We start from the raw sequence: 18,646 nt of genomic DNA on the forward strand, positions 1-18,646 counted from the left end.
CTTCTGAGCACTACAGTTTGTGCGTCAGGAGCGCTGCGTATCACTGGGAACCTCATCATCTTGTCGTTCTCAAACCTACCTTGTGCTACAATTAGCAAGGTAGTGCTCATCTATACTTGTCACTAAGCCCCTATCTTCTATAAATTCAACTATCCCTCCTCCTCAAAACCCACACTCATATATCTCTGGGTTTTACTTTGAAGGATTTTCATAGATACCACCCCACGAACAACCAGAGCACTCACTGTTCTAGGAGGCAAAGCCCATAAACAAGTTCCGTGGAATCTGGGAGGATTGTTTGTTAGTTTGTTTTTGTGTGTGGTTTTCTAACAGCAGTTCTCATCATCGACATTGGTCCAAATTTCAAACTGGTGCCTAGCACTTTCTAAGTAGTGCTGCCAGTGCTCTAGAGCTCTAATGATGGCTAGCATCTCTTTGTCGTAAATTTGATAGTTGCGCTCTGTAGGCGACAAACTATATGATAAATAGGTGCAAGGCCTCCAAAGATCGTCAGGGCATTTAATTGATAAAACAGCCCCAGTAGCAAAATCAGAAGAGTCGGTTTCTAGCCGGAACTCTTTGTCTAATTCTGGAAATGCTAATATGGGCGCTGTTGTAAACGCCTGTTTAAGCTTATCAAAAGCTTCTTGTTCTTTGGTTTCCCAGTGCCAAACAATATCCTTTTTAGTGAGATTGTACAACGGTCTTGTGATTTTTGCAAAGTTTTAGATAAACCTTCGGTAGAAATTACCTAAGCTGAGGAAGGCCCTAACTCCTTTGACGCAAGTAGGTTCTGGCCAATCCAATATGGCTTGAACTTTCTCAGGGTCCGTCCTGATTCCGTTCTGGCCTATGATCATACCGAGGAAGTCTACTTCCTTCACTTTGAAATTACATTTTTTGGGTTTGACAAATAGGTCCCATTCCTGTAAGCGTTGAAGGACTTCTTGCATGATCCTGTCATGCTCAGCCTCATTGTCCGACTTCGTAAATATTAATAAATTGTCAATGTAAATGATGACACAGTTAGTTTTCCATATCCGCAAAGATCTCATTCATCATGCTCTGAAAGGTCGCCGGTGAATTGGTCAACCCAAAGAACATAACGAGGGGTGCAAAGGATCCTCGGTGGCATGTGAACGCGGCCTTTCAAGCATCTTCCTCTTTGATGCGTACATTATTGTACCCCCATCTGAGATCCATCCTTGTTAAGATCTTGGCTCCTGCCAACTTGTCTACCAGCTGACTGATCAAAGGCAGCGGATACGTGTTCTTAACCGTGTGCTCATTCACGTAATGATAGTCTATAATCATAAGCTTCCTACCATCCTTTTTAGGAATGAAGAACACCGGGGACGTCATAGGGCTTTTAGAAGGTCTGATGTAACTCTTCCTGAGCTGTTCATCTATGAAACTAGAAACCTCATCTCTTTCTGGGGCAGAGAGTGATATATATATATATAATGTGTCCTTTTCCCGGTTTGAAGGTGTCCTTCAAGTCTATAGCATGGTCCCAAGGCTTAGCCTCTGGGAAGTGCTCTGATTTATGTTTAGAAAAGACTTTCCAGAAGTCAGGGTACTTGGGAGGTACCAGCCTCTTAATCTCTTCCTCAGGTTTTACCTCATCATTGTCATTGTCAATCTTATCTAAAGATCTGAGCTTGGCATAAACGTGACCAGTATTTATCCTTTCATCTAGCTCTGTTTGACGGACGTGACTCGGTTTACCCAAGTCATCACACTCCTGAGGGCAACGTGACAATGTGACAACCCCTGTCTGCCAGTCGATCTCAGGATTGTGTTTAAATAGCCAGGTGCAGCCCAAGATTAAATTAATCTTTCCTAGTTTGGTAGCTTCGGCGGTGACTCGTTCTCTGTGTCCTTGGTATTTGACAACAAAAGAACATTTGTGCGTGATACAGCCACCCGCGTTAAGCGTACCGTCAACATTGTAGACGGGAATAGATACATCTAATTTTACAAGGGGGAGTCCAATTTGCTCCGCCCAGACCTGATCTATGATAATTCCATTAGCACCTGAATCAAGCAGTGCGCTGGTTGGGTGTACTATGCCCTGGGCAAGGTTTTCCACACCAACGTCTAAACAGATCTCTTTTTGGAATAAATATGTGCACATCAACACATGCCTTGGGATTTTGGTAGAAGGTGGCTCCAAAGAAGAAGAAGAAACATGTTTTTCTACTTTAAGATTTTCTATATGCAATTGAGTTTGAATGTTTATCCGCTCATCAGTGACTGAATAGCGTCGACGCCAGTCTGCCCGTCGTCGGCGTTCGCTCATAAGGTGGAAATACATTGACATAGATTAGCAACCTTTGAAAATTCATATCGACAAGGTAGTACGTAAAGCGTAGCAAATCATTTGCTCTCGAGTCTCAATGTCGAGAGATCGCTGGGGTGTTGAGCGTCCAGAATCCAAATATATACATCTTCGAATCATCTTAGAGCCAGTGTCAGATGATTTGGCAAAGCAGCCCACTCCAATTGAGTCTCATCTCCCTGTGCTTCCCCATGCATGCGGTTCGAGCATGTGGACATTCTATGTCTGGTGACGGAGTTAGGGTGAGATGAATGTTGAAAACGTACCTCAGGAACAATGCCAGGAACCGACATACGTCCATCGTGATGTCAACACGTTCTCAAACCTACAAAAGTACCATAAACACTCACTTCCTAGACGGATAATGTAAATTATTTAGCAATGAAATTTAGCCAGAGAACAGAGGACTGACCTGGCAGTGTGGATTTAGGCATCTGAAATTAGCCATAGAATGTTTAGAAGGTCGACGCTGTATGAACGTCGATGCGTTGACGACGTGAAGAAGAAGCGGGCTACTTGCTCCGAATTTAAAGTGAGAGAGGAACATATATTCTGATAATGATATTTCAGCATCGCAGTCAACATGAACATCGGGTGGATGGAAGAGAAAAGTGACGTACAATACTTGGTACAGTTCAATCACGTTGTACCTTGTCCTTCAATGATTAGAATAACACCTAACACACACGACAGTGAGTAAAGAGCAAGGCAGGAAAATGGGCGAAAATAACTTACACACTGACAACGCAACGTAAGGAACTATGAACGATTTGAGTATGAACACGGATAAAGGATACACACGTGCCAGAAAATCAGAAAATTCACCAAGGCATAGCTATCAGAAGTTCTGACAACGATAAGAATACATGATACCTACCAGTATATCCGCATATTTCACAAACGTAGCAAAGGATGCCTGATCCGTCTAACTCAAGATGATCAGGAGCCTGTCACGGTTTTGTTGCCATATAGAGGAATGGGTATAACCTCCGTAAGGAAAGTCGACTAGTCCTAAAACCATGGTCCTCACGACAACTGGCAGTCGTGATAGAAGCAGTCGGAGAAGTAAATAATACGATGCCCTGCGTCCTGAGTAGGCCATCTCCCGGAAAATAGCTCCTTTTTTTAGCGTGTCATCTGCCTGACTCGAAGCCTTTAGCGAGGATCCTGATACCTGGGTCACGTCTGGATACTGGGCACTGGAATCAAAACATTCCTGTGCCCAGACATAATCCATCAGAACTTCTGGAAGAGATGATTTATGGCTAGTTCGCATGTGAAGAATGGTAAATGGGTCCACGTTCATAACATGAGGCAATTGCGATTTGCGGAAGCATTCTGCGACATGACTCGAGACAGCAAAGCCAGAGTCATTTCGCAGAATGCTTCCGCGAATTCAATTTATTGTCTGACAAGGGCTAAATTTTTAGTCGGCGATGATGTGGAAGAAAGCAAGAGATTAGCAAGACGGGTAAAAACTTGGAACATCGACGACTCACTGACAAATCTATGCTGTAGAATGTCTGAGCAAGAGGAATTAGATGCTGGGGGACGTTGCAGAACGAAGCTTAAATGCAACTCCGCGAATTTCGGGTAAATATGTTGTCTGCATTTGTTTTTGTCTGTGGCACTACGAGCAATGGCCAAAATCCCACGTTGCGGCAGACGTGAGCCAGAGCGTGGGATGGAAAACTGTGACAACGATGTCACACAGTGTAGCAGAGGTGTGGGCGTTAAAATATACAACGCCAGTCGCCGCTGTCAACATGGCTATGAAAACTTAGTACATCCACGGGCGCGGACCATTAGCGGAAGGATGTGAAAATGTGGCATAGATTACCGCTGTCGTCGAGTGTGACACCAGTGTCATCATATACAAATCAAAGGTATGTTTCATGTGACGCCAGCATGTCAACATCTTGCTGAATATTCCCCTTTCACCCGCTGAAAAATCTTTCATTCTCGCTTTGTGTCCTGCACTGAAACAGCCCGGTTCCCCAAAGGCTGGTGCGAATATGGGTGAATCCGCCACCACAGCTGTCTTTATTTTCCTGCAGCCACTGCTGTAGCAAGGTGCGATTTTCGATATTCTACATGTCTGACGTCACCCTTTCTTTTGTTGTAACAGTGCCTTTATCGATAACCTTCCCGAGCCTTCCACAGCCAACAGGCTTTCATGTTGCGAATGTTCTCATATACAAAGATTGAAAGGGGCTTATTCTGTGACATGTAAAAGGTAACCTTCTCGCAATTATATAATAATAATATTAAAATAAATTCGATAATGAAGGCGAAGGTAGCTGCTGTTGGGTAGCTACCTTACGGTGTGCTTGTCCATGTATGCTAAAAAAGACAAAGGGCTAAGAAAGAGGGTAGCTACCTGGAAGTTACCATACAATTTGCTAGTGGACGCGAAGTACGCAAACACAAAAATATAAGGTAGCTACGTAGAAGCTACTGCATGATCTGCTGATGCATGTCGAGATCCACTCATGTGAAAGGTAAATAATGTCATTCAAATAACCAAAAGATTGAAATAGAGACATTGGTAGCTGCTATCCATGAAAAAAGGCCAAAAAAGATAAAAGAAATAAACGTATACCACCCGCAGGACGATTGTAGCCTAGTAATTACTGTAATTCAAGACTGAAAACCGGCTGAGTATGAGTTTTTAGGATAATTAACAAATATGTACGAACCCTGTCCAATGACCTCGCAACAATGCATTCTTCTGCAATGCCCTCCGGTATATATGCTAAGCAGCTGAAATGTGATATTATATCACTCAGCTTCAATACATGCGGGTGAATCTTGAAGCGATTATAGTACAGTCGAGCGCCTAGATTTTCAAACACCAGGAAAGGGTCCTTAGTTTGGTCTAATGTTGACAGGCCCTCATATTCTTCCACTACGATGAATGTTTCTTCGACCGAGCAGCCTGTAGTTGTAACACGAGAGTGAACAAAAATCTGACATATTTGTCCAGCAGTGACGATTCCGCGCTGTCCTACAGCAGTGTATGGCTTGAACAGTACAAAAGAATTTCCGACTGAACTCTTTGGAATAGAGAAAGATACCCCATCAGATTTAACGCTCTTGATGGAATTAACCCTAGAATCAACAAGCAAGTGTGAGTCTTTTCCATCGCTATCCCATCGTACGAATAGTGGCTGATCTGCTGTAGCCCCAGCATTAAGCCTTCTTATCAGGGCATCGTAAACATCATCAGCCAAGTCCATAGTGCGCACTGTATTGGGTATCGAAGTTGAAGTATTGGCTCCTGTGCTCAGGAGATTGTTAAGCAAAGATCCATGTGTGGGTTCAATGAACGCTCTATGAAAGGATTTCATCATTGCATCGTATATTTCGGTCTGCGGGAATTTGATAGAGGAGGAAAGTGCCCGAAGATTGGCCCCTATACAGAAATACTTCAGGAACGTTTTTTCCATTTCTCCTGAGCTGACATCAGTACAAGAACAAGTTAACCAGAGTTATCATTTTCAAACGTACCTGATTTATTATTTGTATTGAGGTCCCGTATTATCCCATTATAACGCTCGAAGGGAAAAGCCCACCAACCATGGACAGGACCAAACAAAAGCAAGCATTCATCGAGGTGAAGTGAGAGGTGGTGATTTGGCTGCAATGGATGGTCAGAAAAGAGCTGGCGGAGTGTCTTGAGGTAGCGAGTCATATGAAACCTATACAGGGCAATCCGTGATGGTGATGTTGAGCGCCTGACAGACGTTTCGACGGCTATGACAAGGTCGATGAAATTAGACAATAGCAACTTTTCCCTTTCTTTCGATGAAATACCACCCCACAATGGCACGAGAGTTAAGACAAGGCTGACAGTACACACTGTGCGCCATTGGTCCGCTTTCAGTTTTCCATGGCTAGGGCTTCCAAAATTATGGGGAGGGCGAACCATCCACGAAGGAAAGGATGTCTTTTTTATATCCGCTTGAATCTTCTCGAGACATTCTTTTGAAAGGATGCAGAACTTTGATACATCAGGACCTTCTGCACCCTTTAAAACAAAATCGGTTGCTGAATCCTTCATCACCGTAAGTATGCGGATAGCGATGCCTGGATTTTCACGATACTGGAAAAATATAAGTTATCAATAATACTATCATACATCAATAGGATCGCACCCAATTCAATAGAGCATGTGCGTATGCTGCCTTTGTGAACAATTGGCCTTCAACTGAGACCTCGTTGAGCAGTGCAAGGGCTACAACATAGCCTTTACGCAGTTGTTTCAAGGCATTGAATGACTGCTTTTCAATTGCCCGTCGTCCTTTCTCAAGCTCGATGGCTTGTTGTTCTGGGCTGTGAGGTTGCGCCTTTTTGGACATCTTCTCGCTAGCCTTAATATCAATCCCCCATACCTGCCTGCAATGGTGCTGAAATTCGCCTAAAAAAAGATTATGCATAGCATCCAATACTGAGAATTTTGTCACATCCCAGTAAGGTAAACGGAGTAGTTCCGACCAGCGTAGACCCGAGCGATCGAACACCCTTTCCCGCGCTTCCTGTGATCCAGCATTCTTCCAACATTCAGCTTGATGCTGATGTTCTTTCCAGCTGCGTCTGGGCCATGTCGCTTTGTTCAGGTTGGTAATTTCACTCTTTGGTAGGCGGCAGAATGAACAAAATGCCTCAGCATTATAGCTTGCAAAGCCTGCTGTTTTACGCAATGCGGGCAAATCACATATGAGAGGCCCCAGTGCACAACGGACGAGACGTCCAAATGGTTTAGACCATGTACGCCCGAGTAAAATTCCGTGCTCCCAGAGACTCAGCAGATCGTCGACAAGTGGTCGGAGGATGTTATTCATGTGATGAAGCTTGGGCTCGTGGGGGCCAGGAATTAAGCCAACAAGGTATACATTCTCGAGTTTATACCGAAGGTGAGTGGGCAAGTTAAGACAGACCATATATATGGCACCAGTGGAGTGGATTTTGCCGGCTTTCTTATTTCCGTATGGATTGAACCAGTCAACAAATAGACTGAATACCAGATGGCTTGCACCAGGTGTTCTAACGGCAAATGGTTTCCCATCTGGGCCTTTGATTTCGTGTAATGCAGTAGCATCCCAAATGTCCTTCCATTCATCGCCCGATGTAACGTCCCACACTGAATCCATATAACTTTCAAGATCTGCACGAGAAAATAACCGAGCCAGCCAAGAGGCAAAGGGTTGATAGGAGAAAACTTTCAAAGGCCTGGGACCAACAAGACCGTCCGACGCAGGTCCGCTCACATTCAGTTGTGATCTGAGTAGAGGCTCACCACATATATCGTCATGGGGAGTTTCGCGATAGGTACAATATTGAGGGTACAGTGCTGGTAATGATTTGTCGGGGTGGTAGGTTGAGAAGCAAGACAGCAGGCATAATCCACCATATCAGGTGCTATATCCAGCCTATCAAGAGCTGTACGAATGTCCTTCGGCAAATCATCCAGAAGATTCGACTCATCGCAAGAGAGTTGGCTGGGAAAACCTTGTGTGGAACGGAGGAACGTGAAAGAGGCTGAGATAATAACACGTAGAGCAGCCAGAGTGAAGTGAGAGTCGGGCCAGGCAATACCTGCGAAGATGTGGAGCACAACAGCCAGAAAAATGGCCGCTAGTAACAGCGGTTCTTGTGGCATACTAGAGCGGGTAAAGTATCGTTCTAATCGATTTTGAATAGTGGAATAACACGACACTGGGAAACCTCACATACCAGTAGACAAAAGTGGTGGCCCATTTGTTTCTGAGCAAGAACCGAGAAGCTCGCAACGAGCCCTAAAGCTGAGCCACTGCTGCTGCTTAGAATCCTCTAAACGCTGATATTCTGCAGTCAATCGCCGAAGTAAACTTGAACGCTCTCCTTCGATGTTTTTGTCTTCGCTGCTGCCAATTTCGATAAGAGACTGAATTGTCTCAGTTAACCAGCTCTCATGCAGTATGAAGGCTTCATTTGCAGCAACGTTAGGAAGCTTAGGAGCATGTCGAGGAAGGAGCCTAGGTTCTCCAAAATGAAGTTTAACGAGTTTGTGTGAAAATGATCGATGACGACGGTCAAGTTTGGAATTGGTTGAAGAAATAAGTTTCATTGCACGAGCTGTGCTACTCTGGCGCTGAAAACAAGTCTAAGAAAAAAATATGCATCGTGAGGAGGAGAGAAAATACATCACTCTCTAACGAGTCAGCTTGTGAATTAGTACCAATCAATCCAGTCTCCTAATACAATATTCAGGCCAGCAGTCTCAATTATGTATCAAATATAACTCACGATGATTATCGCTGATGGGTTTTCAGTTTCGTGGTCCTGTTGCCGAACTGGTATCGAATGGTTGTTTGGCTTGTCTGATGCGATCGTAGATGCAAGTATCTTGACCTGGGTGTTCTTTTCGTTCTTGGCATGTTGCTTTGATAGCCACTGCTGGTGCTTTATTTGATGTCTAGACCACGTACTGGAGATGAGCATTTGACCCTCCTTGTTATCGCCGTCATGGTCAACACAAGTATATTTCTTGCATTGATAACAAGAACACAGCTTCCTATCTTGAACCATGCAGCAATAGAAGTGAAATCAGTGAGTCGTTGTCGTTGTCGTGGTAGTAGTAGTAGTCCGAGACAGACCATGGCCATCATGATCACGATCACGATTATCATGATCCTTGTGACAGGTCACGCTGTCACATATGACGGACTTGACTACCAAGGGGACATCATGATCATGGCATTGACGAGACCCAGAGTTGCGATAACCTACAACCAGTACTAAAAAATATAATCTGTCAGTGTTGGTCTATCATGATATATAACTTCAAGTCTCGAAGCTATCAACTTACCTTCCAACGTACCCTCAACTTGTTACACGAGGCCGGACTTATTACAGCCGATCGCGATCAAGGATGGGACAAAGGACTTTGAAGCTGGGGTGGTATATATAAGTACTGAAAGCTGGCATGCATGATGGTAATTGTTCACTTACATCTTCTAGAATTGGACCAAGATGGTGGTTATAACGCGGATACTGTTTACTACTGGCTGTTGGACCCCTCGCATCTCATCATAGGACCTCATCAAGTGTCCAGGAAAGTCATAAGGAATGGTAAAACCCATCCACATGCGGGCAAGCGTCTCGGCCCTCATTCCAACTGAAAAAAATGACGGACTGACACGTGCAGCAGTGTGATAAAGAAACGACCAAAACAAGGCCTCAGTACAGAATTGAATGAGGAACGACCTGCCCTGGCGCGTGAATTGAACAATAGCGTCCTGATGGGGAATCTCGAGATCTACTCAAAATCGGAGTAGAAGGAGGTAATGTAAGTGGCTTACTATAGAACTCAAAACCGGCTGCAGTGAAACAGGATCATCCGGATTATTGAGCTGTTGGATAATAACAATACGGCTCGATTTAATAAGAAGCCACGCTATTAAATCGAAAACTTAATATACGACGAGAAGGAAGAATAAAAGTTAATCATAACGTACGAGCATCAGGCTTATCACTAGCAATCAACATGACTGAAGCTTGATCCACGTCTCCAAAGGTAACAGGGGTATTACCCCAGGGTTTAGAAAGGCCAGCAGAGCGAGTTGCAAACATGACAGGAGCGCTGGCTAGAGAAGACATGATGTGGAAAATGGTGGAAAATGAGACAGACAGGATTTGGAACGTACGGGATTTCGTTGGTTATTATAAGGTAGTGTGGCTCGGGATAAAGAGAAAGGTCCTTTGAGGTGCCTTTGTTGCCGTCGGCAGGCGTCAGCCAGTAGATCGTACGGTAGCTACCCCAGTCCTTAGAGCTTTATTGACGGTAGCTAACAGCAGCTACCTTCGCCTTCATTATCGAATTTATTTTAATATTATTATTATATAATTGCGAGAAGGTTACCTTTTACATGTCACAGAATAAGCCCCTTTCAATCTTTGTATATGAGAACATTCGCAACATGAAAGCCTGTTGGCTGTGGAAGGCTCGGGAAGGTTATCGATAAAGGCACTGTTACAACAAAAGAAAGGGTGACGTCAGACATGTAGAATATCGAAAATCGCACCTTGCTACAGCAGTGGCTGCAGGAAAATAAAGACAGCTGTGGTGGCGGATTCACCCATATTCGCACCAGCCTTTGGGGAACCGGGCTGTTTCAGTGCAGGACACAAAGCGAGAATGAAAGATTTTTCAGCGGGTGAAAGGGGAATATTCAGCAAGATGTTGACATGCTGGCGTCACATGAAACATACCTTTGATTTGTATATGATGACACTGGTGTCACACTCGACGACAGCGGTAATCTATGCCACATTTTCACATCCTTCCGCTAATGGTCCGCGCCCGTGGATGTACTAAGTTTTCATAGCCATGTTGACAGCGGCGACTGGCGTTGTATATTTTAACGCCCACACCTGAATTAGATGCTGGGGGACGTTGCAGAACGAAGCTTAAATGCAACTCCGCGAATTTCGGGTAAATATGTTGTCTGCATTTGTGCTCGTAGTGTGGGCCATGTCGTATAGTCTCCGACCAGTGGCTCAGACTAACACCCACCACACACGAGGCCTGTCGTTCAAAAAACCATAAAATCCCAAACCAACAGTCGTATTCCAGTAAGTGCATCTTCCCCAATGGCCAATGAACGTATCCTCACCTTTCATCATGTGGAAGGTTCCACAACCGGCAACTTGTCTTTCAACCCTCAGGAGAAACTAGTCAACGTTCGTAACCAGGTGTATAGTGCTGCTCAGGCCCACTTGACAGAACAGTGGGGAAAGGACAAATCTGGTTCCAGACACCTTCACGGAAATCCCCAATCGGTCATCATCGTTACTGGTAAGTTGCCATCTATGGCAAATTGACTGGAACTCAGCCCACAATTATAATTCAGATTACATTGTGTTCAACGGGGACAAATCAAAGGACGACAAAAAGATTTCAGAGCTTTTCCAGCACGGTGGCAACATGATCGCATTGGTACCTGCTCCATGTAGTCATGGTGATGCTTTCCCAGCTGACAAGGTTGCGCAAACACCATTTGTACTGAAAAGTCCGTTACATAAAAAGATGGACAATCTAAAGAACCAGCGACCTCCGAACCCACAGGCGACTGACAACTCTCAGATGCGAAGAAATTTGGAAATGTTTGAAGCACAAAAGAAAGAATTTGAGGAATATAAGCAGGCTTCAGTTTCCGAGAAAAAAGAGGTGAGCATGGTTTTTGAAGTTGAGAGTGTCGATTCAACACTGAAATCATAAAGCACAAGGCAACAGTGAAAGAACTAAGTAACACATTGCAGTGGAAGGACAATATACTCAAGGCTCAGCAAGAGCAGCGGGATGAAGAGGCGAAGCAGTTTGATGTCAAATTGGAGCGGGCGCTCAAGGCCGAGCGGGGGTGGATGGAGCGGGCGCTTGAGGCCGAGCGAGAGCGGTTTGACAATGCACTGAAGAAAGAGCAACAGGAGCGAGTTTTTGAAAGGCAGCAAGTGCAGGAGATGTTGCATGGCAAGGTGGATAACGAGATATTAGCCGCATTGAGCAACAAATTTGAGTGGCATGATGATGCCATCCAGGACCTCGAACAATGGGCACTCGGAAAAGTATGTTCTATACACTGCTGAAATTGAACAAATCTGATACGCAGTACAGGATGCAGAATATCTTGACCGTATCAGAGCACGCCATTTGCTCACCGTAGCGCAAGAAAAGCTGGCATTACAAGCAGGTCTGGCCACAGATGTAAGAGGAGCTTCACTTAGTTGGAGAGATGCGCTTGGGCCGCAGAATGAACTCTACACGAGACTCGATAAAGCTAGGTCCCTCCTTTTGGCGCCAACAGTCCAGTTAGACGAAAGAACGAAGGCGTTTACCCTTTCTGCTGCTGGCATGAAACTCGTTACAGAAGTTCCTTCTGTCATTCGAGCACGTGGCGATTATGCTGCTCACCCGAGGAAGATAATTCGTGGAGTATTTCAACAAACAGTCGATCGGCACCAAGAGAAGGAAGGTTTGCAGGTCGTTCTTGATTTTGTTTGTGACGATTAGCTTTTTCATGCTACCCCCATCTGTTTTCGTATATGCACATTTCTCATGTATAATTAACCGTACTGCAGGTTGAAGGCTATCGTCTTGATATTGTAACCATCCATAGCTCAAACTTATCGAACAGTTATGAAATGTGATAGTTTGCATACAGTAAACTTCCTTATACATAGCTCAGAAAGACAGCGAGACATCACCGACATCATCGATGCGTCTTTCAAACGCATTCACCCTCAACACGCAAATCCACGTAGTATAGTCCGCTCGAGGTCACCCTCAAGGTACTCACTTTCCACAGCGGAACCGCGATTCAATAGGCTGCCTCAACTTACACTCAACGACGAGAGAGAACATGGCACTATTAATGGTCCTCAAACCTCGCCTAGCGCTTTCCTTAAGGTTCGCTTAGGGCGCTCCTTAAGTGAGCGTTAAGGAAAAAAGACGCTCCGGCATTGATACTGTAGGATTTAAGGTCAGTACTGTCGTTAACCGTCAGTTCGGATGGGGGGGGCTATTCGGACATTTCTGAAAACATATGTTCCACTGTCATTTTTCCTCAACAACTCAACCCATAGCAGTTCTATATATTCTTACTACTTACTCCAACTTTCCTAGCGCAAAATCCTGAATTATTGAGCGAGTTCCTTCCATGTGCGTGACTTTCGAGAAAGTATAAGGTACTGCAATCTCAGTTTCAAAAAGTTCAGGTGCGCCACACTCAAAATCATGTTCAAACACTGATAGTGCCGAGCGGAGCTCTAACTCGGCTTGTGTGACCTCTGTGACGTCCGAATAGCCCCCCCCATCCGAGCTGACGGTTAACGACAGTAGATACCAAATAGTAAAGAAAAATGAGAAAAACCAGCCACAGTCATGTCGCGCGGAAATTGAGATTAGTAAGCTGCCACTTTGGGTAGTCGAGTAAGTTCGAGCAAAGATAGCATGCTCTAGGTTCAATAACAACTTAATAGAAGCACAGAAACACCCCAGGCTCACATATAAGGACAGGACCTTGAGAATAGGGCCTAAAGTTTCGTCTCAGCCATGCCTAGAGTCTCTGAACGAGCTCAGCTTCTTTCTGCTTTGCAGAATGCCAAGCAACATGCTTTGAATATCTTTATTCAGCGTAAAATTGCTGAATTGATTTCTGAAGTAGAATTGCACCCTGAGGGGGGGGGGGGGCATTGCCTGGTGATGATTCTAATTCCTCCCACTCTTCTTCCTCTTCTTCATCTTCTGGCATGGACAATATCATCTTAGCTCATACCGCCAATCTGTTTGCCATTGAAGATGACATCCTTTCTACTCGTGTTCTCGCCTGAAAATGACCATCCTATCTTTCGCCGTCTGATGTGTACCTCTCCCTCTACTTTTTTTGAGATTGTGAAGAGGCTGAAAGATGACCCAAGCTTTCATAATAATTCTAATAACCCACAGGCTCCTGCTAAGCAGCAGATTGCATGTGCCATGTTCCGTTTTGGACACTATGGCAATGCAGCCTCTATTGAGGACACTGCTACATTAGCAGGAGTTTCTACTGGGTCTATTGTGAACTATACAGAGCAAGTCATGATAGCCATTCTCAATAGGCATGATCTGTATATCAAGTTTCCCCAGGATGGAGATGCTGATAAGAAGAAAGCAAAAGAGTGGGTGAGGAGCAGGACAACTAGGGCATGGGAAGGAGGATGGTTATGTGCTGATGGTTCAGGCTTTAACCTTTACCAGAAGCCTGGCCTCCATGGGGAAGGGTATTTTGACAGGAAATCAAGGTACTCTATTAGTTGTCAGGTGAGTAGCTTTTTTACTTTTTTATCTCTTAGTTAATGCCTTACACAGATTGTGGTTTCTCCCCACAACCTCTATATTTATGACTACAGTACTGGTCATGCTGGTTCCACTCATAATGCAAGTGCTTTTCGTGATACTTGCATCTATAATGAACACCAAACACTTCTTGGTCCCAATGAGTGGATTTGGGCTAATTCTGCTTATCCCAGTGAGAAGTGGTGTGTTGTGCCATTCAAAAAACCACCTGGTGGGCAGATCACCCATAATCAGAAAGTCTTTAACTATCATCTATCCAAGGTATGTAGATCAATTCTTATATGCTCTTTTATTGACTAATATTGGACCTAGATACGTGTCTGTACAGAGCATGCTTTTGGAGCTTTGAAAGGACATTTTCAATCTATCAAAGATTTGAGGATCAATATTAATGATTCCAATGGACATAGGTTTGCAATGGCATGGATCAAATGCTGTTTGATCTTGCACAATATGATTATTGATATTGAAGAGAAGAGGGGAGAAAATACAGCGGATTGGGCTCTTGAGGAGGGATTGGAGGAAATCAGTGATGAGGAAGAAGACTTAGAGATGACAGAGGATGAGGGGATACCTGCCTTTGATAATTCTTTGTCTAATGGCCAGAATTTTTGTAACAGTCTTATAGGTCCAATTTTAAGAGCTCTGGCCAGAGCTTCAGCTTAAATACATGTCTTGTTTCTTGTGTCTATTATGTACCTTGTGTATTGAATGTTATATGTTATGTCTTACATCTTACAGAAAGAACTAGAGTGACAAAGTCTTACAACAAGAACTCACAGTGAAACACACAAAAGCAGCATGACATTGCAAACATATAAGACATACAATCATATAGTCCATACTATCATGTAACGACAAAGCAACATACAACATATAACAAAGAAAACAAAGGGGGGGGACCATACTCAAGCATTATCCATGGGGGAGAGTGATGACTACAACAATGAGAGAAAAAAAGTATACGACGAGTATGTAGCTATAGATACTACACTTACACAGCCTCATCCCCAAACGCCGGGGGTTGTGATGAGGCACGCTGTCATGCACCAAAGTCGATTGGTAGCATGGACAGGTGTCAATAACAAAGCAAATATTCAAAAAGACTCCCCTTTGCGCCACACAGGCGCAGTGCCACATGGAATAGTAATTAATATTGCCTTTTTCAAACTTGTGGCTGATCAGCACCACCTCTATTAGGCAATCCAGTCACGCTCACCTTTGCTTTTCCATCTGGTACTTTCCGCGTTTTGGCATTTCGGCAAATTTTTGCGTCGCCACTGGCTACACATTGCATTGCGCCCTCGCTTTTGTCATTTCCCTTACTCCCCTTCCTTTGCCTAGCCCCACCATGGGCCCCTTCCTCTCCTTTTTATTCTCACATGACGGTCGTTTCTGGATCCCCATTCTAATCCACTTTTTTGTCACCTCCACCCTCCTCCTCCTCATCTTATTTGCACCCCCACCATTTCTGATGTCACCACTTCCTATCCGCTTCCGTTGCCGATCCATTGACTACCACGTGCCATCGCTGATATCAGCAAAGCCCCAGCAGCCGGTCCAAATAGGGCAACAGGTCCATCTTCATGACGTCGATCTGCCATCATATACTATCAAAACATCGGTCGCTCGTCTTGCCTGGTTGGAGCGTGGGTGGGTAATTTTTGAGCTGGAGAAGGTTCATCCCCTTGCGTTGCCCATGTTCATCGCTGTCCCATTCACTTGGGTACACTTATCTTTTGTCCATCGTCTTCGCTACAGCTACACCTACCACACGCTGCCTGGGACTCACTTGTTCCAAATTGGAACTACTCCTCTCCCTCCCTCGTTTGATCAGGTGGTCCAACACAACCAGTCTATTGGTAAGGCCATGGAACTGTTGGATTTGGACTAGGTGGTGGACCGGTGGCTCCAGTTTCTTTTTCTTCAGCAGAACATTCATTTACAGTGCGATTATTTTTGATTTTTGAATCATTTTTATGGACACATATTTTTTAGAATGCCTGACTGACAATAAAGGAACTGTGTTGATACTGATAGTGTTTTGCCTTGCCCTTTTTTTACTGCATCTTCCCATGACATCATGATTTTCCTGCTCTCTTTTTGCTATTGGACTTTACTTTATGGCTGTACAAACCTGTGACATTACTCACAGCATTTATTGTTCTATCCCTTTCTTTTCCTTTTTTTGACAATCTTATCCTGTACTACCTACGCAGGATTTGTCAGCGTACATTCCTTCCTTCATATTCTTTCTCATTCTTTTTGCACAGCTATACTGTGCATAGCCTACTTTTCTTTTACTATATAAACCCCTGTATTTTACCTTGTAAAAAAAAAAACAACAACAAGAAATCCAATCCAGACTTCTTCTCTACTCTCAAGTTCACTACTCTACTAATTGTGATCCAGTGTGGTCACAACACTTCCCACTTCTACCACTGTTAACTGCTGTCATCGTCACTCGTCACTTTTTGAAAGTGATTGTCATCCCCTTCGATTAGAGTCCTTCTGAGCACTACAGTTTGTGCGTCAGGAGCCTGCTATCACTGGGAACCTCGTCATCTTGTCGTTCTCAAACCTACCTTGTGCTACAATTAGCAAGGTAGTGCTCATCTATACTCGCCACCAAGCCCCTATCCTTCTATAAATTCAACTATCCCTCCTCCTCAAAACCCACACTCATACACCTCTGGGTTTTACTTTGAAGGATCTTTATACGTACCACCCCACGAACAACCAGACCACTCCACTGTTCTAGGAGGCAAAGCCCATAAACAAGTTCCGTGGAATCTGGGAGGATTGTGTGTTAGTTTGTTTTGTGTGTGGTTTTCTAACAGCAGTTCTCATCATCGACAGCGGTTAGGAATATCCCGTATAGCAGATAGGTGTGCTCCTAGCAACGGCTTTGTAGTGCTTTGGGAGAAGAACCCAAAACCTTTGATACGCGGCCCCCAGCGTTAAGGGGAGTACCATAGCTCAGCAGTCGATGTGGAACCGCTGTTGATTAGAATTTACATACAAATCTTCACCTTCGAATACCTCTGACCAGGCCGGGCACTTGCCTCCGCCAGTCTGGAGAAGGGTTGACAGCTTAACAAGCGGACCACCCCCTGACAACCGTTCGGACCAGGGTTTATTACAAATACATTTTATATACCTTTTCAAATACTATAGTGTGGGTAGTCGGAGATTGAGATCCGATACTCAGCTGGGAAGAGGTTGATCCGCAGATAGCAAGCGGGGACCCCCAGTTACCTTTTTTTTACATTACCAAAGAGAACAAGTCGACATGTCGTCACAACTCCAAGATATGAATGCTCTGCTGCACGCCATGCGCACGCAGATTGCAGCATTAACCTCGCAACTCGCCGAGATACAGGCAAACCCCCCTGTAGCAACCCCCTCGGTAGAGAAAAAGTTCAACAAAAAGGTTGAAGTCATCGCTGACCCCGGCGCCTTCGAAGGAGACAGAGCGCGATTCGCCGAATGGTGGATCAAACTCCAAATTTGGGTCAAGGCAAACTGGGATGCGTTTGCCGACGATTTTGAGGTAGCCACTGTGGTGCTATCTCGCCTAAAAGGACCTGTGGCGGGTCGATACGCCCAAGTACAATTACAGGAGTGCTACACTGCGGGAGTGTGGCCCACCTGGGACGATCTCAAGATAGAGATCAAAAAATATTTTAAACCGCAAGCTGAGCATGACTGGGCGCGTCAGCAAATCCGTTCCTTCAAACAAGGAAACATGAGGACGGATGATTTCGTAACCCGGTTCCTGGCCCTCTCAATCCAAGGGGGTCTTGGCAATAAACATGCAGTAAAACTGCTGGAACGCAATGTGAATCCTTGCATTGCAGAACAGATCTATCTGCAGGATACACAGAGCGACAACTTGGCCCTGGCGGCTGAGGAAGTACGACGAGTCGGTAGAGCCATAGAGCTCTACACAATGCACCAGGGTGGCGGGTCCACCAAACAAAACAACACATCCCAGAGGCGCCCTGGGTCATCAAACCAACATAATCACTCTCACGGGTTCAAGCCGTTCGGGCTGCAGCCAGGACAGGGTGCTCCTATGGATATCGGCGCGGTCCAAGGCGGACAGATGCGCAGATTCAAGGGCAACTGTTACAACTGCGGCCAGGAGGGACACATGTCCTGAGACTGCAGAAACGGGGCGCAGGCCGCCCATCAAAAAAATAACCAAGGGCGCCAGGCGCGCCAACTAGAATCCGAAAAACCGGACGATCGGCTCAACTCTTTGGCCGGTCGTTCGTACGACGAAATCCGGGGCTTCTTTTATGACCAACAGTCAATGAAATGAAAGCTCAGGAAAAGCATTCGGAGCTTAGTCACTTGGGTGCCTTAGCTCTGTAAAATGAGTAACCACAACAAGTGGCCCTGCTCGGGTGTGCATGAGCAATAAC

At 44.9% G+C, this 18,646-nt stretch overlaps 6 protein-coding genes across 6 annotated transcripts; 2 read left to right on the top strand and 4 right to left on the bottom strand.

Annotated features, from left to right (window-relative positions):
• Positions 1-2,297: 2,297 nt before the first annotated feature.
• On the bottom strand, positions 2,298-3,650 carry SERLADRAFT_470993 (uncharacterized protein; the record flags this gene model as incomplete). The annotated part of the gene is made up of 5 exons (XM_007319863.1): positions 2,298-2,694; positions 2,754-2,893; positions 2,962-3,018; positions 3,077-3,100; positions 3,219-3,650. One exon carries the CDS (start codon positions 3,645-3,647, stop codon positions 3,267-3,269), a length of 381 nt encoding a protein of 126 aa, XP_007319925.1.
• A 417-nt stretch (positions 3,651-4,067) lies between these two features.
• SERLADRAFT_470996 (uncharacterized protein) lies at positions 4,068-6,891 on the bottom strand (the record flags this gene model as incomplete). The annotated part of the gene is made up of 6 exons (XM_007319864.1): positions 4,068-4,225; positions 4,328-4,577; positions 4,632-4,987; positions 5,041-5,795; positions 5,852-6,446; positions 6,499-6,891. The coding sequence occupies 4 exons, from the start codon at positions 6,778-6,780 to the stop codon at positions 4,982-4,984; spliced, it is 1,638 nt and encodes a 545-aa protein (XP_007319926.1).
• An 834-nt stretch (positions 6,892-7,725) lies between these two features.
• Positions 7,726-8,210, bottom strand: SERLADRAFT_393186 (uncharacterized protein; the record flags this gene model as incomplete). Its single annotated transcript, XM_007319865.1, has 2 exons — positions 7,726-8,026; positions 8,078-8,210. A coding segment is annotated over one exon (227 nt), but the record flags the coding sequence as incomplete, so codon positions are not given.
• A 78-nt stretch (positions 8,211-8,288) lies between these two features.
• SERLADRAFT_471001 (uncharacterized protein) lies at positions 8,289-9,205 on the bottom strand (the record flags this gene model as incomplete). Its single annotated transcript, XM_007319866.1, has 4 exons — positions 8,289-8,474; positions 8,527-8,577; positions 8,630-9,120; positions 9,192-9,205. Coding segments are annotated over 3 exons (519 nt in total), but the record flags the coding sequence as incomplete, so codon positions are not given.
• Positions 9,206-11,753: 2,548 nt separating this feature from the next.
• On the top strand, positions 11,754-12,507 carry SERLADRAFT_471002 (uncharacterized protein; the record flags this gene model as incomplete). Its single annotated transcript, XM_007319867.1, has 2 exons — positions 11,754-11,947; positions 11,997-12,507. The coding sequence occupies 2 exons, from the start codon at positions 11,843-11,845 to the stop codon at positions 12,390-12,392; spliced, it is 501 nt and encodes a 166-aa protein (XP_007319929.1).
• A 5,001-nt stretch (positions 12,508-17,508) lies between these two features.
• On the top strand, positions 17,509-18,596 carry SERLADRAFT_439468 (uncharacterized protein; the record flags this gene model as incomplete). The annotated part of the gene is made up of 3 exons (XM_007319868.1): positions 17,509-18,346; positions 18,428-18,490; positions 18,532-18,596. The coding sequence occupies 3 exons, from the start codon at positions 17,509-17,511 to the stop codon at positions 18,594-18,596; spliced, it is 966 nt and encodes a 321-aa protein (XP_007319930.1).
• Between the last annotated feature and the right edge of the window lie 50 nt (positions 18,597-18,646).

The sequence above is a fragment of the Serpula lacrymans genome (genome assembly GCF_000218685.1).
Source record: "Serpula lacrymans var. lacrymans S7.9 unplaced genomic scaffold SERLAscaffold_9, whole genome shotgun sequence".
In the NCBI taxonomy this organism is placed as follows: Eukaryota; Fungi; Basidiomycota; class Agaricomycetes; order Boletales; family Serpulaceae; genus Serpula; species Serpula lacrymans.